We start from the raw sequence: 26982 nt of genomic DNA, 5'->3' as shown, positions 1-26982 counted from the left end.
CGCAATATAATAGAACACATTTATAACCGTCATCAGTCTTCATTTTCGCAGCATTGAATTACAGGTCACTCTTTGTTAGCTAGCTACAGTAACATCAACCAGTGTTTTCAACTGTATGAATTCGAGTCAATGAGAAGCCATCAATGCAATGTAGTGTGCCTTAGCTGGCAAGGTGATAAGAGTGTTAGTGTCTAGTTACCGCATGTAACTAACGTGAGGTTAATCCAGTCGATCTCACCATAGCGATTTTGTTTTATGTTGGCAGGGTTCACACACATAATAGCTGAATTTGCAGAGCTAGCGAGCAAACCGATGGGGCAAACTAAAGCAAACATTAGATAGCAAGCACCTAATCCATTTATGTGGCGTCGTCAAAGATGGAATATTTGCTATCGTCAGTTTATTCCAAGATCAGCATGCAGCTGTAGTGCTTCGAAGTCCCTGTGATAAGGTTAGCGATAAACTGAACAGAACTACACTCTAATACCATTGTCTTAAATATATTTAATGGTCTCGTTGCAAAAGCTAAATTGTCGCTAGGGGACTTCGAAGCAAGCACCTGTGTGGCGATCTTGGAGTAAATTGACGATAGCAAAGATAGCAAACACCACAGAAACGGAATTGGTGCTCGCTATCTCTGCAAATTCATCTATTGTGGTAAACCAGCCAATATAAAAAGAAAACAAACTATATTAAAATTACAAAAGGTTGCAGTTTACGTTGTGCTGCCAACCCTTGTCACTGCAATCCGTTTCACATTTGCCTGCTGACTAGCTAGCAACCTGGTAGATCGAAACCCATTATAGAATGATAGAAGCCCATCTCCTACTGTAAATAACCTGCACACTGTATGTATATGTGTGTGTAGCCAGCCAGGTAGAAAATGGCAGAAAAAAGACGGACATCAGAGCATTTTTCCGTACAACAAAACGCAAAGTAAGAACCACAGTAGCCTAATATCTCAAAGACTAGTTGATAAAATGTTCATAAGAAAGAAATGAAATGCTAATGAAAATGTTTCATAATGATGTCATTGGGCAGAGCAGGCAACAGATGGCACACAGACAGCAGAGTTGGGGACAGATATGCAGGGACAGACTGGCAGAGAGTCTCACGTAAGTTTGTTGAGTCTTTGTTTGGCAACATTATGAAAGCTTCTCTCTTTTTTAGACTTGTAAAATAGGACATAATTGCCATGGATACCCCCACTCTCAACTTAAACTAGTGACTGAACCAATATTTGTTTAAGGCAATTGTATTGCCGTTGTGATTGTGTAGTTTTGGGTAACGGTAGTTAGGAGTATGGCAAACACCTTATTTATTTTCTAGGAGACAGACTGCGAGTAAGTGAGGGTGGTGGAAGGGAGAGAGACTTCAGATGACAGTGTCACAGCCACGGCAGGACCAGGTGTCAACCATGTTGCCAGCACCACCAGTATATGGGACAGTGGTGTAACCGATGTGAAATGGCTAGCTTGTTAGCGGTGGTGCGCGCTAATCGCGTTTCAATCGGTGACGTCACTCGCGCTGAGACCGTGAAGTAGTTGTTCCCCTTGTTCCGGCTTTTGTGGCGCGATGGGTAACGATGCTTCGTGGGTGTCAGTTGTTGATGTGTGCAGAGGGTCCCTGGTTCAATCCCAGGTTGGGGCGAGGAGAGGGACGGAAGTTAAACTGTTACATTGATGCTGTTTACCCGGATCACTGGTTGTGCAGAAAAGGAGGTCAAGAGGGGGTGAGTGTAACCGATGTGAAATGGTTAGCTAGTTAGCGGTGGTGCGCGCTAATAGCGTTTCAATTGGTGACGTCACTCGATCTGAGACCGTGAATTAGTTGTTCCCCTTGCTCTGCAAGGACCGTGGCGCCTTGGGTAACGACGCAGTTGTTGATGTGCCCCAACCTGGGGGCGAGGAGAGGGACAGAAGCTAAACTGTTACAGTGTCCAGTTACCTCAGTGATGGCACAAAACCATATCAGCCACACCCACAATTTATAGAACCGCAAACTCTTGCCAACAGTGTCTTGATGTTTCAAGAGAAATGGTTTCGCGATTTCCTCTGGCTACATTATAATCCATCAATAAAAGGATGTTGTGTTTTCACTGTAGCCAAGGGTTTTCAAGCCAGCCATCTTTTGGCCAAAGAGCTGCCTTCATTAGTGCAGGATTTAGGAACTGGAGAAAAGCCATTGTAAAATTCACAGCACATCAAAACTTCCAAACCCACCACCACTTTGTAACTGTAACAGCACATCAGCTAAATCCAGTGCCCAGTTATCCAGCACGTGGACTAAACAGCAGGAAGACACAAGGCATTGCTTGATGAAAATTATTATTATTAGTTAATTATTAGCCACGGCAGGCCTCCTCACACTTGCCTCTGCTGTTCTTGGAGAGCTTGAATGCCTAAACATTTCACTGCAGAAGAAAGCTCAGACTGTCTCTGGTATGCAGGCTGCAGTCGACTGTGTGTGTGGTCATCTCTTAGGGGCAAGAGAAATGACGAAAGCTACCTTGCACTGTATGAGAAAGCAACAACATTGATTGACTCCATTGAATTCATTGAGACACACTCAAGACAATTTGCTGGCAAAGCAGTGGATCACTATAGGGCAGAATCTTTTTAAGTGTTGGATTGTGTGAAGGTTCAGTTTGGCGACCGTTTTGACCAGGACAGTCTAAACGTCCTGCAAAAGTTGGAAAGAGCACTTCTCACGGGGGAGTTGGATGAGTCTCTATATCAGTACCCTGAGCTGAACATAGATTTTCTTTCGCAACAAATACCCCTGTAGCAGCAGTGGAGAGGCAGCAGAGGATCTCAGGAGGCTTCCAGTGGAGGTGTGGGGGTTGTTTGACCAAGTTGAGGTGCTGATCAGAATTTTGTTTGTAGTGCCAGTGTCTTCATGTGAGGCTGAGAGGAGTTTCAGTGCACTCCGCAGGTTGGAGACTTGGCTACGGGCTAGCATGGACCAAGAGAGACTGAACAGCGTAGTTGTAATATACATAAAGACAGGCTGGACAGTCTCAAGAGGGAAAATATCTGCCAGCAATTTGTTGGATCCATTGAAACCCGCAAACATATGTTTGGTTCTTTTGTTCATTAGTTCAGTAGTGTGTATAGCAGTAGATCTCAACCTTTTTTGGGTACAGGAACACCTTCATATTTTGAGGCAAGGCAGGCAAGGTTTTGAGTGGTCCTCAGGGACCCCCACCCCCTCTATATGTAAAGTTATTGAAAACCTTGTGGTACTGAATACGTTCATTACACTTTTATTTCACGGACCACTTGCAATTACACCAGAGACCCGTAGGGGTCCACGGACCCCTGTTTGAGAACCCCTGGTGTAAAGTATGATAAACTCAGCAAAAAAATTAACTTTTTCAGGACCCTGTCGTTCAAAGATAAATCGTTAAAATCCAAATAACTTCAGATCTTCATTGTAAAGGGTTTAAACACTGTTTCCCATGCTTGTTCAATGAACCATAAACAATTAATGAACATGCACCTGTGGAACGGTCGTTAAGACACTAACAGCTTACAGACGGTAGGCAGTTAAGGTCACAGTTCTGAAAATTTAGGACACTAAAGAGGCCTATCTACTGACTCTGAAAAACACAACAAAAAAAAGATGCCCAGGGTCCCTACTCATCTGCGTGAACGTGCCTTAGGCATGCTGCAAGGAGGCATGAGGACTGCAGATGTGGCCAGGGCAATAAATTGCAATGTCCGTACTGTAAGACGCCTAAGACAGCGCTACAGGGAGACAGGACGGACAACTGATCGTCCTCACAGTGGCAGACCACGTGTAACAACACCTGCACAGGATCGGTACAGGATCAGTACATCCGAACATCACACCTGATCCCATTTACTGAAGTGGTTAACAGAGTGTACCACAATGTACACAGGCCCAAAAACACAGAATGAAATTCTGAACATCATGGCCAATACAGTCATTCGAGGACAGGTACAGGACGGCAACAACAACTGCCCGAGTTACACCAGGTACGCACAATCCCTCCATCAGTGCTCAGACTGTCCGCTATAGGCTGAGAAAGGCTGGACTGAGGGCTTGTAGGCCTGTTGTAAGGCAGGTCCTCACCAGACATCACTGGCAACAATGTCGCCTATGGGCACAAACCCACCATCGCTGGACCAGACAGGACTGGACTGGAAAAAAGTGCTCTTCACTGACGAGTCGCGGTTTTGTCTCACGAGGGGTGATGGTCGGATTTGCGTTTATCGTCTATCGAGCATTACACCAAGGCCTGTACTCTGGAGCGGGATCGATTTGGAGGTGGAGGGTCCATCATGGTCTGGGGCGGTGTGTCATAGCATCATCGGACTGAGCTTGTTGTCATTGCAGGCAATCTCAACTTGCGTTACAGGGAAGACATCCTCCTCCCTCATGTGGTACCCTTCCTGCAGGCTCATCCTGACATGACCCTCCAGCATGACAATGCCACCAGCCATACTGCTCGTTCTGTGTGTGATTTCCTGCAAGACAGGAATGCCAGTGTTCTGCCATGGCCAGCGAAAAGCCCAGATCTCAATCCCATTGAGCACGTCTGGGACCTGTTGGATCAGAGGGTGAGGGCTAGGGCCATTCCACCCAGAAATGTCCAGGAACTTGCAGGTGCCTTGATGGAAGAGTGGGGTAACATCTCACAGCAAGAACTGGCAAATCTGGTGCAGTCCATGAGGAGGAGATGCACTGCAGTACTTAATGCAGCTGGTGGCCACACCAGATACTGACTGTTACTTTGGATTTTGACTCCCCCTTTGTTCAGGGACACATTATTCCATTTCTGTTAGTCACATGTGTCACAGTACTTAATGCAGCTGGTGGCCACACCAGATACTGACTGTTACTTTTGATTTTGACCCACCCTTTGTTCAGGGACACACTGTGCCATTTCTGTTTGTCACATGTCTGTGGAACTTGTTCAGTTGTTGAATCTTATGTTCATACAAATATTTACACATGTTAAGTTTGCTGAAAATAAACACAGTTGCCAGTGAGAGGACTTTTTTTTTTTGCTGAGTTTTTGTTATTTTGTTTAGTAGTTCTTAGTTTTTAGTGCATGAAAGTACACTTACTAATGATTTATTTTGTTATTTTATTTAAAATTGCATACTTTATGTGACATACTTGTCCAAAGCTGTTGTTTGAAGAGTTAAGACACTGAACAATAAATAAGTATTTTTGAAGGATATTTTGGTTGATTTGTCACGTTCTGACCTGTAATGGTAGGATTTGTTAGTGTTTAGTTTGGTCAGGACGTGGCAGGGGGTATTTGTTTTATGTGGTTCAGGGTGGTTGTGTGTATGTGTCCATGTAGAGAGGGGTATTTGATTTATTAGTCCAGGGTTTTGGTTATTGTTCTATGTTAGTTTATTTCTATGTTCTGTCTAGTCATTTGTATTTCTATGTTTAGTTAATTGGTGTTGGGGCCTTCAGTTGGAGGCAGCTGTCTATCGTAGCCTCTGATTGAAGGTCCTATAATTAGGGGTGTGTTTGTATTGTGGTTAGTTGTATTCTGTTTTGTGCTTGTCACCTGACAGAACTGTTAGTGTCGTTTCTGTTAATTGTATACATGTTTATTTTGTTTCTCCTTCTTATATATTAAAAAGAGAAGATGAGTATACACTTCCCTGTTGCGTCTTGGTCCTCCACACACGACACTCGTTACATTATTTATTTGGGTTATTCATTGAAGTAGTTATTTCGGTTTTAGAACTGTACTTATTTTGAGCTTTTTGTTCTTGTAAAGACATTTACATTACATTTAAGTCATTTAGCAGACGCTCTTATCCAGAGCGACTTACAAATTGGTGCATTCACCTTATGATATCCAGTGGAACAACCACTTTACAATAGTGCATCTAAATCTTTTAGGGGGGGGGGGTTAGAAGGATTAGTTTATCCTATCCTAGGTATTCCTTAAAGAGGTGGGGTTTAAAGCTATTGTAGTCGACTCAGGCCAGTGGAACATATTTAATGACTATATAAATGTATCAGAAAAAGTAAAATAAAAAGGTCAATTCAATACTGAGACCAACTTTGATGGTTCTCAATGGAGATTATTTTAGATGAGATCGCTGCATTCTCATTGTATTTACGAAAACTGCACCCATACAGTGTACAGTACCATTGCCAACTACTGGCCTTTATTGGTATTGCTGGTTGTAAATACAAATACCTGCATACATACTGGACTGATAAGGAACACTGCGATAACTATTATTAGTAGTAGTATTATAATGATTTAAACATTTTAACAAGTTGGGACAACACTTCAGTTAACTACCTATCAATTATCCAGTAGTAGTAATTATGGTTCCTCAATATACATTTAGCCTATGTTGTTATGTGTTACAGCACTACTTTTGGTGTCCCCCTCAGGAATTGCTCTTGAGAAAATTTCATGTAATTGTCCCCTCCAAAGTTTATCAACTTTTTGCCTCTGCATTCGATAGCGTTTCAGAATTCGCCGATAAATTGGTTCACATGGAAAACTAAAGGCATAGAAACCATAAATTACTTGGTAATAGGAAATACAATTATTTCCATGGCAGAATAAAAAAGCAAATTTGGACTGGCCAATGTAGATATTTTCAAATACATGCAACATAAAAATGTCATGTCACGAAATGTCGATTTGAAATCATTTGGACATCAGCGCAATGTTGAGGGAATCCTATTTGAGTCTGGAAATGATATTCATTTGACAGGTAAGATTCTATTGGGACCAAGACTTAAAAATAACTGATACTGGCACAAGATGGATGGAATGTTGGAAAATACAGTAAACTAAAATGTACGCTTAATCCAGTATAAACTAATTTATCGAATTTATTATACAAGTGACAAAATCACAAATTCTACAGTGGGTTGGACGATACACTATATATACAAAAGTATGTGGACACCTCGGGCTAGGCACCTTAGTTCCAGTGAAGGGAAATCTTAACACTATAGCATACAATTACATTCTAGACGATTCTGTGCTTCCAACTTTCTGGCAACAGTTTGGGGAAGGCCCTTTCCTGTTTCAAAATTACATGGCCCCCGTGCACAAATCGAGGTCCATACAAAAATGGTTTGTCGAGATCGTTGTGGAAGAACTTCACTGGCCTGCACAGAGCCCTGAACTCAACCCCATCAAATATCTTTGGGATGAATTGGAACACCGACTGCCAGCCAGGCCTAATCGCCCAACATTAGTGCCTGACCTCGCTAATGCTATTGTGGCTGAATGGAAGCAAGTCCCCCTGCAAAGTTCCAACATCTAGTTGAAAGCCTTCCCAAAAGGGTGAAGGTTTTTATAGCAGCAAAGGGGGGACAAACTCCATATTAATGCCCATGATTTTGGAATGAGATGTTCAACGAGCAGATGTCCACATACCTTTGGTCATGTAGTGCACTTTTCTCATCAGTCATCTTGAAAAAATGCATACTTAAAACCTTTTACTGCAGTGGGCTAAATCAGGGTCGCACAGACTGTTTCGTTGTAGTCCAATCTACTTTGAAACAAAAGTATACACCTCACACACATGGTTATGGGTTAAAAAAAGAAGACACCTGTACCGGGGTTCAATTTTAGGACCCCTTTAGGTCTATATATATATATATATATATATATATATATTAGTATATAGTATATATACTGCTCAAAAAAATAAAGGGAACACTTAAACAACACAATGTAACTCCAAGTCAATCACACTTCTGTGAAATCAAACTGTCCACTTAGGAAGCAACACTGATTGACAATACATTTCACATGCTGTTGTGCAAATGGAATAGCCAACAGGTGGAAATTATAGGCAATTAGTAAGACACCACCAATAAAGGAGTGGTTCTGCAGGTGGTGACCACAGACCACTTCTCAGTTCCTATGCTTCCTGGCTGATGTTTTGGTCACTTTTGAATGCTGGCGGTGCTTTCACTCTAGTGGTAGCATGAGACGGAGTCTACAACCCACACCAGTGGCTCAGGTATTGCAGCTCATCCAGGATGGCACATCAATGCGAGCTGTGGCAAGAAGGTTTGCTGTGTCTGTCAGCGTAGTGTCCAGAGCATGGAGGCGCTACCAGGAGACAGGCCAGTACATCAGGAGACGTGGAGGAGGCCGTAGGAGGGCAACAACCCAGCAGCAGGACCGCTACCTCCGCCTTTGTGCAAGGAGGAGCACTGCCAGAGCCCTGCAAAATTACCTCCAGCAGGCCACAAATGTGCATGTGTCTGCTCAAACGGTCAGAAACAGACTCCATGAGGGTGGTATGAGGGCCTGACGTCCACAGGTGGGGGTTGTGCTTACAGCCCAACACCGTGCAGGACGTTTGGCATTTGCCAGAGAACACCAAGATTGGAAAATTCGCCACTGGCGCCCTGTGCTCTTCACAGATGAAAGCAGGTTCACACTGAGCACATGTGACAGACGTGACAGAGTCTGGAGACGCCGTGGAGAATGTTCTGCTGCCTGCAACATCCTCCAGCATGACCGGTTTGGCGGTGGGTCAGTCATGGTGTGGGGTGGCATTTCTTTGGGGGGCCGCACAGCCCTCCATGTGCTCGCCAGAGGTAGCCTGACTGACATTAGGTACCGAGATGAGATCCTCAGACCACTTGTGAGACCATATGCTGGTGCGGTTAGCCCTGGTTTCCTCCTAATGCAAGACAATGCTAGACCTCATGTGGCTGGAGTGTGTCAGCAGTTCCTGCAAGAGGAAGGCATTGATGCTATGGACTGGCCCGCCCGTTCCCCAGACCTGAATCCAATTGAGCACATCTGGGACATCATGTCTCGCTCCATCCACCAACGCCACATTGCACCACAGACTGTCCAGGAGTTGGCGGATGCTTTAGTCCAGGTCTGGGAGGAGATCCCTCAGGAGACCATCCGCCACCTCATCAGGACCATGCCCAGGCGTTGTAGGGAGGTCATACAGGCACGTGGAGGCCACACACACTACTGAGCCTCATTGTCACAGTTGTCGTAGTGATGAGACCAAAACGCAGCAGGTATGTGTATGCTCATCTTGACGTTTAAAAAATTCAAAATGAACACAAAAATAACAAAAGAACTAACGATCAACAAAACAGTCTGGCAAGGCACAAGGCTAAACACAGAACAATCTCTCACAAATGACAAACACAAACACACCCTAATATATGGGACTCTCAATCAAAGGCAAATAGACAACACCTGCCTTCAACTGAGAGTCCCAACCCCAATTAACCAAACATAGAAACAGACACACTAGACTAAACATAGAATACATGAAAATCAAACAGTGCCCCAAAACCCCGGAATACTTAAATCAAATGCCCCTTCAACAAACACACCACCGCGAACCACATAAAACGAATACCCTCTGCCACGTCCTGACCAAACTACAATGGCAATTAACCCTTATACTGGCCAGGACGTGACACTCATTTTGACTTGTTTTAAGGACATTACATCAAAGTTGGATCAGCCTGTAGTGTGGTTTTCCACTTTAATTTTGAGTGTGACTCCAAATCCAGACCTCGATGGGTTGATAAATTGGATTTCCATTGATTAGGACGTGACAGTACCCCCCCCCCCCCCCAAAGGTGCTAACCCCGGAAGCACCTCAAGAATAACAAAACCCCAAACAACAACAAAAAAATCCCCCTAAACTAAAGGGAGGGAAGGGAGGGTGGCTGCCGTCACCGACGGCACTTGTGCTACACCCCCCCTCCCCAACCCACCTATGCAGGTGGTGGTTCAGGCTCCGGCCTATTGTCCTCCAGAGTGCCGACCGACCCGATCAGCCTCGGACCGTAGGCAGACTCCCCCTGCTCCGGATCATGGGCAGACCTCCACCTCTCCACCCTGTATGCAGACTCAGCAATTAAACAGTTAATCTCTTTAAGTTCTGAATTGTCAAGCTTACTCAGTTCAAGGTTGCTGCTAGACTCCCTTGGGTTTTGGTCATCGGCAGACTCTGGGCCGATGGGCCACTCTGGCAGCTCCGGGCAGTCTGGCCACTCTGACAGCTCCGGGCAGTCTGGCCACTCTGGCAGCTCCGGGCAGTCTGGCCACTCTGGCAGCTCTGGGCAGTCTGGCCACTCTGGCAGCTCCGGGCAGTCTGGCCACTCTGGCAGCTCCGGGCAGTCTGGCCACTCTGGCAACTCCGGGCAGTCTGGCCACTTTGGCAGCTCCGGGCAGTCTGGCCACTCTGGCGGCTCCTGACTGGCGGGCGGCTCTGGCGGCTCCTGACTGGCGGGCGGCTCTGGCGACTCCTGACTGGCGGGCGGCTCTGGCGACTCCTGACTGACGGGCGGCTCTGGCGGCTCCTGACTGACGGGCGGCTCTGGCGACTCCTGACTGACGGGCGGCAATGGCGACTCCAGACTGACGGGCGGCTCTGGCGACTCCTGACTGACGGGCGGCTCTGGCGACTCTTGACTGACGGGCGGCTCTGGCGACTCTTGACTGACGGGCGGCTCTGGCGACTCTTGACTGACGGGCAGCCTTGGCGACTTCGGACTGGGATGACGCACTTGAAGCCTGGTGCGTGGTGCTGGTACTGGACGTACCAGACTGGGAACACGTACCTCCAGGCTAGTGCGGGGAGCGGGAACAGGACGAGTCAGACTGGGCTGACGCACTTCCGGGTCCGCACGAGAGACAGGAACTGGAAACACCGGGCTATGGAGGCGCACAGGCGGTCTTGATCTTACCTCCTGCACAACCCGTCCTGGCTGGATGGAACTAGTAGCCCTGTCCGAGCGGGGTGCTTGTACAGGGCAGACTGGGCTGTGCAGGGGCCTGATGGTTGCTGTGCGTAGAGCGGGAGTTGGGTAGCCTGGTCCTAGGAGGCGTACCGGCGACCAGATGCGCTGCGCAGGCATCCTCCTACCAGGCTGGATGCCCACTCTAGCACGGCACCTGCGAGGGGCTGGAATAACTCGCACCGGACTGTGTGTGCGTATGGGTGAGATTGTGCGCTCTTCCGCAAAACATGGCGCCCTCCACCTCATACGCTCCTCCATATAATCACGGGTAGCTGGCTTCTGGCTCTTCCTTGGCCTAGCCAAACTACCCGTGTGCCCCCCCCAAAAAATTATTTGGGGTGCCTCTCGTGCTTCAACGCCAGTCGTGTTCCTCGGTAACGTTCCCGGTCCTTACCAGCCTTTCTCCATGGGCCCTCTCCAGCCACAATCTGGTCCCAAGTCCATTTCTCACGAGTGTCCCTGTAAAAATCCCTTTCTTCAGCGTAGTCCATATAATTCGTGTTCTGCTCCTTCTTCCGCTGCTTGGTCCTGGTTTGGTGGGAGATTCTGTCACAGTTGTCGTAGTGATGAGACCAAAACGCAGCAGGTATGTGTATGCTCATCTTGACGTTTAATAAATTCTAAATGAACACAAAAATAACAAAAGAACTAACGATCAACAAAACAGTCTGGCAAGGCACAAGGCTAAACACAGAACAATCTCCCACAAATGACAAACACAAACACACCCTAATATATGGGACTCTCAATCAAAGGCAAATAGACAACACCTGCCTTCAACTGAGAGTCCCAACCCCAATTAACCAAACATAGAAACAGACACACTAGACTAAACATAGAATACATGAAAATCAAACAGTGCCCCAAAACCCCGGAATACTTAAATCAAATGACCCTTCAACAAACACACCACCGCGAACCAGATAAAACGAATACCCTCTGCCACGTCCTGACCAAACTACAATGGCAATTAACCCTTATACTGGCCAGGACGTGACACTCATTTTGACTTGTTTTAAGGACATTACATCAAAGTTGGATCAGCCTGTAGTGTGGTTTTCCACTTTAATTTTGAGTGTGACTCCAAATCCAGACCTCGATGGGTTGATAAATTGGATTTCCATTGATTATTTTTGTGTGATTTTGTTGTCAGCACATTCAACTACGTAAAGAAAAGGTAAAGAAAAGGTATTTAATAAGATTATTTCATTCATTCAGATCTAGGATGTGTTATTTTAGTGTTCCCTTTATTTTTTTGACCAGTGTATATAGTTTTATTATTTGAAAGTATTCGGCCCCCTTGAACTTTTCGACCTTTTGCCACATTTCAGGCTTCAAACATAAAGATATAAAACTGTAATTTTTTGTGAAGAATCAACAACAAGTGGGACACAATTATGAAGTGGAACGAAATTTATTGGATATTTTTTTAACAAATAAAAACCTGAAAAATTGGCCGTGCAAAATGATTCAGCCCCTTTACTTTCAGTGCAGCAAACTCTCCCCAGAAGTTCAGAAGTTCAGTGAGGATCTCTGAATGATCCAATGTTGACCTAAATGACTAATGATGATAAATAGAATCCACCTGTGTGTAATCAAGTCTCCGTATAAATGCACCTGCTCTGTGATAGTCTCAGAGGTCCGTTTAAAGCGCAGAGAGCATCATGAAGAACAAGGAACACACCAGGCGGGTCCGAGATACTGTTGTGGAGAAGTTTAAAGCCGGATTTGGATACAAAAAGATTTCCCAAGCTTTAAACATCCCAAGGAGCACTGTGCAAGCGATAATATTGAAATGGAAGGAGTATCAGACCACTGCAAATCTACGAAGACCCGGCCGTCCCTCTAAACTTTCAGCTCATACAAGGAGAAGACTGATCAGAGATGCAGCCAAGAGGCCCATGATCACTCTGGATGAACTGCAGAGATCTACAGCTGAGGTGGGAGACTCTGTCCATAGGACAACAATCAGTCGTATACTGCACAAATCTGGCCTTTATGGAAGAGTGGCAAGAAGAAAGCCATTTCTTAAAGATATCCATAAAAAGTGTCGTTTAAAGTTTGCCACTAGCCACCTGGGAGACACACCAAACATGTGGAAGAAGGTGCTCTGGTCAGATGAAACCAAAATCGAACTTTTTGGCAACAAAGCAAAACGTTATGTTTGGCGTAAAAGCAACACAGCACATCACCCTGAACACACCATCCCCACTGTCAAACATGGTGGTGGCAGCATCATGGTTTGGGCCTGCTTTTCTTCAGCAGGGGCAGGGAAGATGGTTAAAATTGATGGGAAGATGGATGGAGCCAAATACAGGACCATTCTGGAAGAAAACCTGATGGAGTCTGCAAAAGACCTTAGACTGGGACGGAGATTTGTCTTCCAACAAGACAATGATCCAAAACATAAAGCAAAATCTACAATGGAATGGTTCAAATAAACATATCCATGTGTTAGAATGGCCAAGTCAAAGTCCAGACCTGAATCCAATCGAGAATCTGTGGAAAGAACTGAAAACTGCTGTTCACAAACGCTCTCCATCCAACCTCACTGAGCTCGAGCTGTTTTGCAAGGAGGAATGGGCAAAAATTTCAGTCTCTCGATGTGCAAAACTGATAGAGACATACCCCAAGTGACTTACAGCTGTAATCGCAGCAAAAGGTGGCGCTACAAAGTATTAACTTAAGGGGGCTGAATAATTTTGCACGCCCAATTTTTCAGTTTTTTATTTGTTAAAAAAGTTTGAAATATCCAATAAATTTCGTTACACTTCATGATTGTGTCCCACTTGTTGTTGATTCTTCACAAAAAATTACAGTTTTATATCTTTATGTTTGAAGCCTGAAATGTGGCAAAAGGTTGAAAAGTTCAAGGGGGCCGAATACTTTCGCAAGGCACTGTATGTATATATATATATATATATATTATTATTTTTTGAATATGGACTTTTAACTATAGCCCATAAACGCGTTGAATAACACATTCATAAGGTTTTTAACTAATATGACCACTCTTTGGACTCATCTGAAGGTAACCTGTACCAGTTACCAGTTTTAAAAACTGGCACCGGTTACCTTCAGACAAGTCCATAGAGTGGTCATATTAGTTTGTATGCCAAACCGTTCGGAAGCTAAAGACGTTTTCGTGAGAAAACCGATTTTCGCAGTTGCGGAAGGCTGACGTTAATGCCTCGATCACACCAACAGAGCTTGCGAAAAATGGTAAGCAGCATCATCTGGATATGTGTACAACAAAAGTTCAACTTTTACCTTCTGCTACCATTTCTGTCAAGCCGTCTACGCATACAGTTTGATAAAGTCAGTGTATGCAGCACACAGAACGCAAACGCAGGGTTCCATTGGAAATTAATGTACTTCTGGTGTACCAAAATGCAGTAATTCTGTCTGTGTGATCAAGGCACAAAAGCCAATTTAGAGGCTTTACATGGTCAATCCTCCTGAGGCATGCGGAGGCCAAATCAAGCTCTGTACCGCATCGCTGTGCGCTTCTCAAATGTTATAACAATGATTGGTTGACGATAGGTGGGGGCGCCAGCTCCTGTATAAACACAAACTCACTTCCTTGACAACTTCCTTCACAACAGCTCTGCTCTACAGCCGACGGAGCATAGCGCAGTGTTGCAATGTCGTGTCATAAAAGGGGCATCTTCTATACGCTCCGTTATTCAACGCAGATTTTTCTACATGGAAATTGAAACCCGACAGATGTATCATTTCTTGTGAAGACTAGGGGCAGTATTGAGTGAGTTTTTCAACGGAAGTCCTGCCCCTGTGTCTACAACACTTTTTTTTCCGGTATTTTTTCTACACAGAAGAGACATTCTGCTACTTTTGGTAGGAAAGCTGGCGGAAGTGGATGCTGAGTTCGAATCAAGCAGCGCGTCAAGCATAATTGGTGAAGACGAATGTTCTGAATGGACAACAGTAGTAGCGAAAACTGGGACAAAAAAGGAAATTGTCTAAAATTGGAGTAGAGGATACGTGTATGAATGATAATGAATCGCTTCTTGTTGGGATGCATTTTTTGAGTAAGGATGCATATGTGGTAAACTCGTTTGAGGTGTCGAAAATGAGTCTGTCAGTGACCAATAACATGGCGCCGGAAGAAATGGCAGCAGTTTTACGGGCGCCCAACCAATTGTGCTATTATGTGTTGTTGTTTTTTCGTGTTATTTGTAACTTATTTTATACATAATGATTCTGCAACCGTATCTTACGGCAAAAAAAGAGCTTCTGGATATCAGGACAGCGATCACTCACCTCAGATTAGACAAAGATTTTTACTACATCAAAGACGACGCACAAGACATTCTCCAAACACCCCACAGGACCGACATCCCCGTTATTTGCAAGCGGAAGCGACGCAGGTACAGAGGACAAAGATCCGGATGCCTGGTCAGGACCCGGCGAAGGCGACTGGGAAAGCTGACGTTACCGTCAATACTACTCGCCAATGTGCAATCATTGGACAATAAATTACACGAGGTACGATCACGAATATCCTACCAACGGGACATCAAGAACTGTAATATCCTATGTTTCACGGAATCGTGGCTGAATGACGACATGGATATTCAGCTTGCGTGATATACGCTGCACCGGCAAGATAGAACAGCACACTCCGGTAAGACAAGGGGGGGGGCGGCGGCGGCGGTCTGTGCATATTTGTAAACAACAGCTGGTGCACGAAATCTAAGGAAGTCTCTAGATTTTGCTCGCCTGAAGTAGAGTATATTGTGATAAATTGCAGGCCACACTACTTGCCTAGAGAGTTTTCAGCTATACTTTTCGTGGCTGTTTATTTACCACCACAGACAGGAAGCACCAGTGACTCGGTCTATAAAAAAGTGGTCAGATGAAGCAGATGATAAACTACAGGACTGTTTTGCTATCACAGACTGGAACATGTTCCGGGATTCTTCCGATGGCATTGAGGAGTACACCACATCAGTCACTGGCTTTATCAATAAGTACATCGAGGACGTCGTCCCCACAGTGACTGTACGTACATACCCCAACCAGAAGCCATGGATTACAGGCAACATTCACACTGAGCTAAAGGGTAGAGCTGTTGCTTTCAAGGTGCGGGACTCTAACCCAGAAGCTTACAAGAAATCCTGCTATGCCCTGCGACGAACCATCAAACAGGCAAAGCGTCATTACAGGGCTAAGATTGAATCATACTACACTGGCTCCGACGCTCGTCTTATGTGGCAGGGCTTGCAAACTATTACAGACAACAAAGGGAAGCACAGCTGCGAGCTGCCCAGTGACACGAGCCTACCAGACGAGCTAAATCACTTCTATGCTCGCTTCGAGGAAAGCAACACTGAGGCATGCATGAGAGCATCAGCTGTTCCGGACGACTGTGTGATCACGCTCTCTGTAGCCGACATGAGTAAGACCTTTAAACAGGTCAACATACACAAGGCTGCGGGGCTAGACGGATTACCAGGACGTGTGCTCCGGGCATGTGCTGACCAACTGGCAGGTGTCTTCACTGACATTTTGAACATGTCCCTGATTGAGTCTGTAATACCAACATGTTTCAAGCGGACCACCATAGTCCCTGTGTCCAAGAACACAAAGGCAACCTGCCTAAATGACTACAGACCCGTAGCACTCACATCCGTAGCCATGAAGTGCTTTGAAAGGTTGGTAATGGCTCACATCAACACCATTATCCCAGAAACCCTACACCCACTCCAATTTGCATACCGCCCAAACAGATCCACAGATGATGCCATCTCTATTGCACTCCACACTGCCCTTTCCCACCTGGACAAAAGGAACACGTATGTGAGAATGCTATTCATTGACTACAGCTCAGCGTTCAACACCATAGTACCCTCAAAGCTCATCACTAAGCTAAGGATCCTGCGACTAAGAGGTAGACCGATTAATCGGAATGGCCGATTAATTAGGGCCGATTTCAAGTTTTCATAACAATCAGTATTCAGTATTTCTGGTCACCGATTTGCCTATTTAATTTTTTTTAAAACACCTTTATTTAACTAGGCAAGTCAGATTAAGAACACATTCTTATTTTCAATGACGGCCTAGGAACGGGGGTTAACTGCCTTGTTCAGGGGGGATTCGGGGATTCGTTTTTTGCAACCTTCCGGTTACTAGTCCAACGCTCTAACCACCTGCCTTACATTGCACTCCACGAGGAGCCTGCATGGCAGGCTGACTACCTGTTACGCGAGGGCAGCAAGAAGCCAAGGTAGGTTGCTAGCTAGCATTAAACTTATCTTACAAAAAAGATCAATCTTAAAATAATCACTAGTTAACTACACATGGTTGATGATATTACTAGTTTATCTAACGTGTCCTGTGTTGCATATAATCGATGCTGTGCCTGTTAATTTCTCATCGAATCACAGCCTACTTCGACAAACCGGTGATGATTTAACAAGCGCATTTGCGAAAAAAGCACTGTCGTTGCACCAATGTACCTAACCATAAACATCAATGCCTTTCTTTAAAATCAATACACAAGTATATATTTTAAACCTGCATATTTAGTTAACCTCTTTCGGTTCACACTATTCAACAGCCAGTGAAAAATCAGAGCGCCAAATTCAAAACCACAAAATGTCATAATTCAAAGTTCTCAAACACAGGACTATTTTACACCATTTTATAGATACACTTCTCCTGAATCGAACCACGTTGTCCGATTTCAAAAAGTCTTTACAGTGAAAGCAAAACATTAGATTATGTTAGGAGAGTACATAGACACAAATAACAACATAGCCATTTTCCAAGCAACTAGATGCATCACAAATACTCAAAACACAGCTAAATGAAGCACTAACCCTTTGACGATCTTCATCAGATGACACTTCTAGGACATCATGCACAATACATGCATTTTTTGTTCGATCAAGTTCATATTTATATCAATAAACCCCATTTTACATTGGCGCGTGACGTTCAGAAAATATTTTGCCTCCAATACTTCTGGTGAATCAGCACAACAATTTACAAAAATACTCGTCATAAACGTTGATAAAATATTAAACTGTCATTCAAAGAATTATAGATGAACATCTCCTTTATGCTAACGCTGTGACAGATTTCAAAAAAGCTTCAAGAGGAAAGCACACTTTGCAATAATCTGAGTACTGCGCTCAGAAAAATACACTAGGCAATACAGATACCCGCCATTTTGGAGTCATCTAAAATATTAAATAGCATTAGAAATATTCACTTACCTTTGATGATCTTCATCAGAAGGCACTTCCAGGAATCCCAGGTTCACAATAAATGTTGCTTTGTTTGATAAAGTCCATAATTTATGTCCAAATAGCTCCTTGTTGTTAGCGCGTTCAGTTAGCTACTCCAAGTGTAGGAAGCGCGCGGAAAATGTCACGACGAAAAGTAAAAAAAGTTATATTTACGTTCGTTCAAACATGTCAAACGTTGTATAGCATCAATCTTTAGGGCCTTTATAACATGAAACTTCAGTAATATTCCAACAGGACGATTCCATTGTCTTGAAAAACGTTTTGGAACACAGCTACCTCTCAAGTGAATGCGCGCCAATGAACTGATGTCCTTCCCTGGGTCACCAACTTTCCCACCTTCTTGTTGGCTCTCTGTTCATCATAGACGCCTCAAACAACTTTCTAAAGACTGTTGACATCTAGTGGAAGCCTTGAGAAGTGCAAAAATGAACCCTAAGTTACTGTGTGTTCGATTGGCAATGACTTGAAAGGACTACAAGCACCAGAATTCTCACTTCCTGGTTCGATTTTTCTCAGGTTTTTGCCTGCCATATGAGTTCTGTTATACAAACAGACATCATTCAAACAGTTTTAGAAACTTCAGAGTGTTTTCTATCCAAATCTACTAATAATATGCATATTCTAGTTCCTAGGCCCGAGTAGTAGGCTATTTAATTTGGGTACGTTTTTCATCCGGCCGTGAAAATACTGCCCCCTACCCTAGAGAGGTTAATATTGCCTGCTAACATGAATTTGTGTCACTTCTCTAGCGTTCCGTGCAAGCAGTCAGGGTATATACAGCAGTTTGGGCCGCCTGGCTCATTGCGGACTGTGTGAAGTCCATTTTTTCCTAACAAAGGCCGTAATTAATTTGCCAGAATTGTACATAATTATGACATAACTTTGAAGGTTGTGCAATGTAACAGGAATATTTAGACTTAGGGATGCCACCCGTTAGATAAAATACGGAACGGTTCCGTATTTCACTGAAATAATAAACGTTTCGTTTTCGAAATGATGATTTCCGGATTTGACCATATTAATGACCAAAGGCTCGTATTTCTGTGTGTTATTATGTTATAATTAAGTCTATGATTTGATATTTGATAGAGCAGTCTGACTGAGCGATGGTAGGCAGCAGCAGGCTCGTAAGCATTCATTCAAACAGCACCTTCGTGCATTTTGCCAGCAGCTCTTCGCAATTCTTCTAGCATTGCGCTGTTTATGACTTCAAGCCTATCAACTCCCAAGATTAGGCTGGTGTAACCGATGTGAAATGGCTAGCTAGTTAGCGGGTGCGCGCTAATAGCGTTTCAAACGTCACTCGCTCTGAGACTTGGAGTAGTTGTTCCTCTTGCTCTACATGGGTAACTCTGCTTCGAGGGTGGCTGTTGTCGATGTGTTCCTGGTTTGAGCCCAGGTAGGAGCGAGGAGAGGGACGGAAGCTATACTGTTATACTGGCAATACTAAAGTGCCTATAAGAACATCCAATAGTCAAAGGTACATGAAATACAAATCGTATAGAGAGAAATAGTCCTAGAATTCCTATAATAACTACAGCCTAAAACTTCTTACCTGGGAATACTGAAGACTCATGTTAAAAGGAACCACCAGCTTTCATATGTTCTCATGTTCTGAGCAAGGAACTTAAAAGTTAGCTTTTTTTACATGGCACATATTGCACTTTTACTTTCTTCTCCAACACTTTGTTTTTGCATTATTTAAACCAAATTGAACATGTTTCATTATTTATTTGAGGCTAAATTGATAGTATTTATGTATTATATTAAGTTAAAATAAGTGTTCATTCAGTATTGTTGTAATTGTCATTATTACAAATAAATGTTTAAAATCGGCTGATTAATCGGTATCGGCTTTTTTTTTCTCGACTTCCTCTCTGGGTGGAACGCAACGAAAACAGTCCGCCCCAGAGCCCTCTGTCTCACTCCAAAAACGTGTTGTGTGCTTTTTTTCTTATTCACACGTAAGGGTGGTGGGTAATTTACAGGGGGGTTTTTGCATGATTTTTTTATATTCACTTATTTCCTCATTCTTGTTACTGGTGTTTACTTAGTTTTTTCTCTTATTTCCCCTTTCACCACACTTTACCCTGTGTTTTCCGTATCACTATTTTCCCCTTGAGGTAGTAAATAAATATCTAAAAGGTCTGCAAATGTATTTGTACTTGTGGCAGAAAATATTACTGTTTTGAATCAGTCACTCAGTAAACTTGTACTACTTTGTAGATTAGGTTAATGTCTTGGGGGTCTGTCCTTATTGTCTACAGCTGACCACTCAATCTCACCCATGTACTATAGCAGGAAGGTCTCCACTGAAAGGCAACTACACATAACAAGGTCTAGCCTCCAAAGAATATGAAAAACTAAAACAAGGATGAAGTGACTGTCATTATTGTGATTTGTAAAGTGTGAATAAGAAGAACAGGGAAACCATTTTGTGTAGCTCAACATGACAGACATCAACCAGAATAAGAGAATGTATGTAAACACGTTTTCCAAACCACACTCCAACATTTACATGTTTTTTGGGTCCAGGAAGCTGTCTTCACTCTCCTGGACACAGGTCCCCAGTGGTTGTGGAGTGGTCAACAAACATGGGGTGGATGTACTGTGTTGATGACAGTGTTGTCAATGTCTAGTGTCCGTGGTGCAGGTAATTGTGGAGGGCCATGCAGGCCTTCACAATGGTCTCAGCTTTCTCTAGGATCCTCGCGTCTTGTAGCAAGGATCCCAAAGCAATTCTCTGAAATTCTTCTGGTTCTTGAGTGGCAGTAGCTGTAGATCTTAGTGTCATCAAGGCCAGAAGACCCTTTGAATAAAATAAGCATTTCCATTAGTATTGAACAGGAATATGAAGGCTATCAATGTACTGTAACAACTGCGTAGCATATGCTTTGGACATAGGCCCTTATTCTCTTACTAAGATGCTTGATCACTTATATGCATATCATTACAATGTCTATATTGGTATAATTTTCACAAATGTATATAGTCACATGTATTTAATGTATCTTACCTGGATATGGTCGCATCATGTTTACCCTCAGAGGGAAGGCCTCGCATCCCACAAAGACATATGGGCTTGGTGTTTGGGTCCCCAGCAAGCACTCTGGCATTGGTAGCAGCAGCTGGCCTGCAATGAGTGGGGAGCCAAAATTGCTAGACTGACATGTAACTAGCTAGCTACTAGTATTTGTAAACAGGCATGTTGTCTTTAGCTACAGTAAAAAAGAGTGCCTCAGCCCCTCTAGCTTGGTAAGCTACTCTGGCTCCCCAAGCCCCTAGTGGATATACACTACACAAGGCGGACTTCCTCTCTGGGTGGAACGCAACGAAAACAGTCCGCTGCCCCCAAAAATCCCATTCCACCCATGTGCACGCACGTAGATCAACAGAGTGGAGCTTCGAGCGGCCTTATATATATGCGGATTGAGACGCAGCCCATGCAAAAAAACATTGCTAGCTTACACTAACAGATTTTGATGGGGATTTTTGTATTATTACATTTACATTTTAGTCATTTAGTCATACAGTGCAGTTAAATTAGATCCATAGAAAGTTATCCAAACTCTTTATACAGCATACTGTATGATGATCATGTTTTATCCAGAGCGACTTACAGTAGTGAATGCATACATTTCATACAATTTCATACATTTTTTTTTTCTTCTGTTACTTAGATTGATGCACAGGTGCATCAACAGACTCTTAAGGATTTTAACTGGTACTGGTTACCTTCAGACGTGTCCATGGAGTGGTCATATTAGTTTGTAGGCCAAACCGTTCGTACGCTACATAGCTAATTTTCAAATTGTACTTGTAGGCGTAGACCTATCAAGACATCAGTTCATGAAAAGTTTTGGGGAATTTCCCATCTCAAATATCACAACCAAATCAAATCAAATTTGTCACGTGCCAAATACAACAGGTGTAGACTTTACTGTGAAATGCTTACTTACAAGCCCTTAACCAATAATGCAGTTCAAGAAATAGAGTTAAGAAAATATTTACTAAATAAACTAAAGTAAAAAATGTAAGAAAAAGTAACACAATAAAATAACAATAACAAGGCTATATAAAGGGGGTACCGGTACCGAGTCAATGTGCGGGGGTACAGGTTAGTCGAAGTAAATTTGTACATGTAGGTAGGGGTAAAGTGACTATGCATAGATAATAAACAGTGAGTAGCAGCAGTGTAAAAACAAAGGGGGTGGGGGGGGGTCAATGTAAATTGTCCTGGTGGCCATTTGATTAATTGTTCAGCAGTCTTATGGGTTGGGGGTAGAATCTGTTAGTATGTGAATGGCAGTAGAATTAAACTTGTTATGCATCCCAAATTGTTTCATAAAGTAGATTTAATTGTTATGAGTCATCTGTAACTTTAACTTTTCTATTTTGAAAACAGCTGACAGTGTTTTGTAACATTGTAACAAACACTTAAACAAATATGTACAGTAAGTATTGAATATCAGTTCAGTCAAAACAATATTCACTCTGTAAAACAATTTTTTGTTGCTATGCCTTCAATTTAGCTTTGGTTATTGAAATCCATCCTAGGTCAGATCAAAAACAGCAAATGTTCAAAACAAATACACAAAAAAGTCTCAAGCACTTTTTCAAAGCATATCTGGACCTTACCTGCAAGCCAGAACAGTGAAACATTTTTGTTGTTGAATGTTCAAAATATGAGATAAAACCGAGCAGAAGGTGGTTTTGTCAGTGTATGTCAGTGTCTGAGAGGGGCATGTCAGAAAATGGCCAATCAAATATATCGAGCCTAATAGAGAGCGCTTGTTTTCTTCTTCTTGTTTTTGCATAGTTGGGTTGATTTAATCACATTGAATCATATAATTAAAAGTTGTGAGTGTTTAATAGGCAAATATAGCATAGCTTAGTACACATTTAGAAATGTGAATGGAAGCTGTCCTGATATCTGTGAAAATAAAAAAAACAGCTAATGACTCAAATATGCGAACGTTAAATGCTAATGAATTTCCAATATTTGGTTCAATCAATGTTTCTTATGGCTTGTATCTGGGACTTTTATTTTCGATGGCGTGTACTTGTCATCCAGCTAGACAGTTTTGTTCACTGCCATTGGCTGTTGGCGTATCCAATGAAAAAGAGTGTTGGTGTCTTCCTTACAGCCTCCCATGCGTGTGAGTGAGTGTTAGCAAAGCAACATAATGGTAAATTTACTGAACATTTGTTTAGCTTTTAATAATCTCATATTTGCTTAAAACATCAGATTATTTCTGACTCCAGTGTAGAAATTAAACAAATATTTTGATGTCGGACACTCTGTTTCAACGTTGCTGATCCAGGTTACCATGCTAGCTAGCTTCATAGCGTTAGCTAGCTAGCTAGTTTGCTAGCCAAACACAGCCAAGTGGACATTTTGGACTGTTGTGTATTTAAGATTTTATTAGACTGATCTTTGTTGGTTTTATTTATGTTACATGAGTCTCATGGAGAGCCACTATGTTCATTTATGCCTGGTGGTTTTTTAATTTACATTTTTTACACTTTAATCCATGATACTGTCTTATGAATGAATGATATAGCCAATGTTCAACTGTACATGGTGTGTTTGTGTCTGATTGTAGCTTCGCCGAGAGACGAGACTGAGACGGGAGTATCTGTATAGGAAGGCCCAGGAGGACAGAGTGCGGACGATTGAGGAGAAGAAACAGAAGCTGAAATCTGCTCTTGATGGTGAGGATTGCATGTAATTCAGAAGATTGGGTGAATGATGAACAATCTGAAATGTTTTGATACTTTTTAGGATGGCAATAGGCATGGCCTTGAAAACAAGTGACAATTTGGGTAACATTAGTTAGTTCCAAGACTTTGACTCTTCTTTTTTTTTCGCAGACAATCGTCTCATCCCTACAGAGGTTCGCAGAGAAGCAGTACAGTTACAGAAATTGCTGGAGTATGACGATGAGGGAGCGGAAGGTTTGTTCCATAGAAATAAAATGACATTCTCCATATAATTCTGTTTTTTCCGCACATCAGGTTCTGCATCTGCACATCCACTGTAAATATTATGTCGCTCATGACAATGAGCAAACCAGTGACTGACTGGGAGCTTCTCTGTGTGTGCAGGTGTCAGCTCTCACATGGATGATGAGTATAAATGGGCTGGAGTGGAGGATCCAAAGGTCATGGTCACAACGTCAAGAGACCCCAGCTCTCGACTCAAGATGTTTGTCAAAGTCTGTCCCCATTATGTCTCAAGATATTGGCCCTTTCTCAATTTGTCTTTCCTTGATTCTTTGCATCCTCTTTACTCGCCTCCTTCTAAAAAGGCTTTGGAGAAGATAGGAGGCAAGGAGATAGGATTAAGGAATCGTAGAAAGATTATTTGAGAGATGCGTTCTTGTTAAATGTCTGTCCTCTGCCCAATCTCTAACACAAAGTATGTTTACAGTAATGACATCTCCTCAATTGTGCCTGATGTGTAACTTTTGCTGTTGACAGGAGGTGAAGCTGATCTTCCCAGGCGCTCAGCGTATGAACAGGGGAGGTCATGAGATCAATGCTCTGGTACAAGCCTGTAAAGCCAACAATGTTACAGACCTGGTCATTGTTCATGAAACCAGAGGACAGCCAGGTAAGCCCATCCATAACCAACACCAAATCCTCTCAATTAAGTATCATAGCCCTGCACTATTATTTCTCTAGGTTTAATAATATTAGGTGTTTGTTTAATGCGAACAGCGGTTGTAATTATCCAGTCTATTTGTGCTATATCGTGCTATTTCCTTGTCACTCCTTGCCGTGCCATGTTTGGCTTCACAAGAAAGCAATAGAGTAGGCAAGAGTGCACAAATGGATCTGGGTAGACTATAATTACTATTTCCAAGTATAAAAACACTGCATTGAGGTAACCTTAAAATAACTACTTTTATATTGCCTGTGGTATTAATAGATGGGCTGGTGGTGTGCCACCTACCTTTTGGACCAACTGCGTACTTCACCCTTTACAATGTGGTAATGAGACATGATGTGCCGGACATTGGAACCATGTCTGAGGCCTACCCCCACCTCATTTTTCACAACTTCTCCTCACGACTTGGCCAGAGGGTGAGGCTTGACACTTAACAATTCTCAATAAATAAATAAACGTATTATTTGAGTAGTGTATGCAAATGTTTGACACTGACTGTAAGTAAATCTCAATCAGGTTTCCAATATCCTCAAGTATTTGTTCCCAGTGCCTAAAGAGGACAGTAGACGAGTTGTCACATTTGCCAACCAGGAGGATTTTATATCTTTCAGGTGAGTAGGGGGATGCTTTGGATGAGCTATTTAGGAAAATGTACCTTGTGTTTTTCTGATTAATTTTCTAGACTCAGACTTATTCACTTAAAGGACCTATTTTCATTGCAGACATCACACTTACAAGAAAACGGACCACAAGAATGTTGAGTTGTCAGAAGTTGGGCCTAGATTTGAAATGAAATGTAAGTGCAATGTTTTCCCTTTCTCATCATTAGCAACATCAAAGGATTTTTTTTTTTTTTACAAGGTGGAATTTTGTATTAATTGCACTGCAGCCCCTATACCATTTGTGTATCTTCCTCTTGTGTGTGTTGATGATGTACACACATCATTATAATTGTTATATTATAAACTAGTGCTTTAACAACTGGATTTCCGTCTGTAGTGTACATGATCAAGCTTGGTACCCTGGAGAATGAGGCTACAGCGGACGTTGAGTGGCGCCACCACTCGTACACACACACTGCCAAAAAGAGGAAGTTTCTCAGCGTGGAGTAGCCTCAACCAGTATGCCCCTTTCATGGACCGCTCATGGCAAAAGCAGCCCAACCACATAGTTGCATAATGCTGTGTTAAGTTTTACACACCATTCCTCGGATATGTATTTGATGTTAATATGGTGTCAGACCATGGATAATTTCATGGAAACAGACTCTACCGGACAAGTCATGTGTAACACATTTTTACTTCAGTGGTTTTGTACTACATATGGGTCTTTTTCTATAAATAAAGGGGCCAATGTGTGACATCGGGGTAAACATTTCTAAATGGTTTGATATACATATGATTTTCTTGCAGCTTCAAATATGTAGTTTCAGGAATACGAGTCTAGATAGGCACAATGAGACCATAACTACTAGCAACAACAAAACATCTACATGTCATTCAAAATGTCACATGAAAACTGCATGTTTCTTTGTCATGCCTAGTAGGCATGTCTGTTTGTGCTTTAGTCAACTTCTCTAAAATGTATAGCCATGCTAAACCTTCCAGAAGAATGAAAAAGATAAAAGAATTTCAATATTTTTTTTAATAGTTGATATTTAATACAATGGGTTCTGTCAACAAAATGATTGACAATAATAACCACAACAAGAAATGTTCACTGGTTCCCAAGTTTATAGAAAGACACAAATTTGGCCTCCTGAGTGGCGCAGCGGTCTAAGGCACTGCATCTCAGTGCAAGAGGGGTCACTGCAGTCTCTGGTTCAAATCCAGGCTGCATCACATGCGGCCGTGATTGGGTGGCGCACAATTGGCCCAGCATTGTAAATAAGGATTTGTTCTTAACTGACTTGCCTACTTAAATAAAAATAAATATGTACTGTATCTGAGCTAGTGACTTGCCCAGAGATGATCAACATGTGAAAATAAAAGCAGTCCCAGGTTTTAATCTTGTTTTTACTTGCTCATATGATACAAACTGTACATTTGCTTTATCACAGAATGAGGCCCAACCTCCATTTATTGCATGTAGATATTTTGCTATTTAAAATTAATAGTTATGGATGTGCCGTTTAATGTGGTACATTCAGATGTAACAATGTTCCCCCCGGATATTTAATAGGTCAACTGAATCATATCCACGTCGTTTGTCTGTAGTTTACTGTAACATAAGTTTGCACAATGTAACTTTTTAAAAAAAATCATGTTT

At 42.8% G+C, this 26982-nt stretch overlaps 1 protein-coding gene across 2 annotated transcripts; it reads left to right on the top strand.

The window, feature by feature from the left end:
• The first annotated feature begins 1563 nt into the window (after positions 1 to 1563).
• Positions 1564 to 26721, top strand: LOC106580531 (U3 small nucleolar ribonucleoprotein IMP4). Of its 2 annotated transcripts, none has more exons than XM_014161711.3 (9): positions 1564 to 1732; positions 23648 to 23756; positions 23916 to 23999; positions 24150 to 24259; positions 24525 to 24657; positions 24976 to 25130; positions 25231 to 25325; positions 25437 to 25510; positions 25714 to 26074. In XM_014161711.3, the coding sequence occupies exons 1-9, from the start codon at positions 1586 to 1588 to the stop codon at positions 25824 to 25826; spliced, it is 1020 nt and encodes a 339-aa protein (XP_014017186.2). In that variant the 5' UTR covers positions 1564 to 1585; the 3' UTR covers positions 25827 to 26074. The 2 variants fall into 2 exon arrangements, with proteins under 2 accessions (XP_014017186.2, XP_014017187.1); XM_014161712.3 differs by lacking the exon at positions 1564 to 1732 and adding an exon at positions 23143 to 23230 and having other exon boundaries at positions 25714 to 26721.
• Positions 26722 to 26982: the final 261 nt, after the last annotated feature.

This window comes from Salmo salar, chromosome 20, assembly GCF_965601325.2.
Source record: "Salmo salar chromosome 20, fSalSal1, whole genome shotgun sequence".
Lineage (NCBI taxonomy): Eukaryota > Metazoa > Chordata > Actinopteri > Salmoniformes > Salmonidae > Salmo > Salmo salar.
The sequence above is the reverse complement of the archived record's forward strand: the minus strand, read 5'-3'. Positions and strand labels throughout refer to the sequence as shown.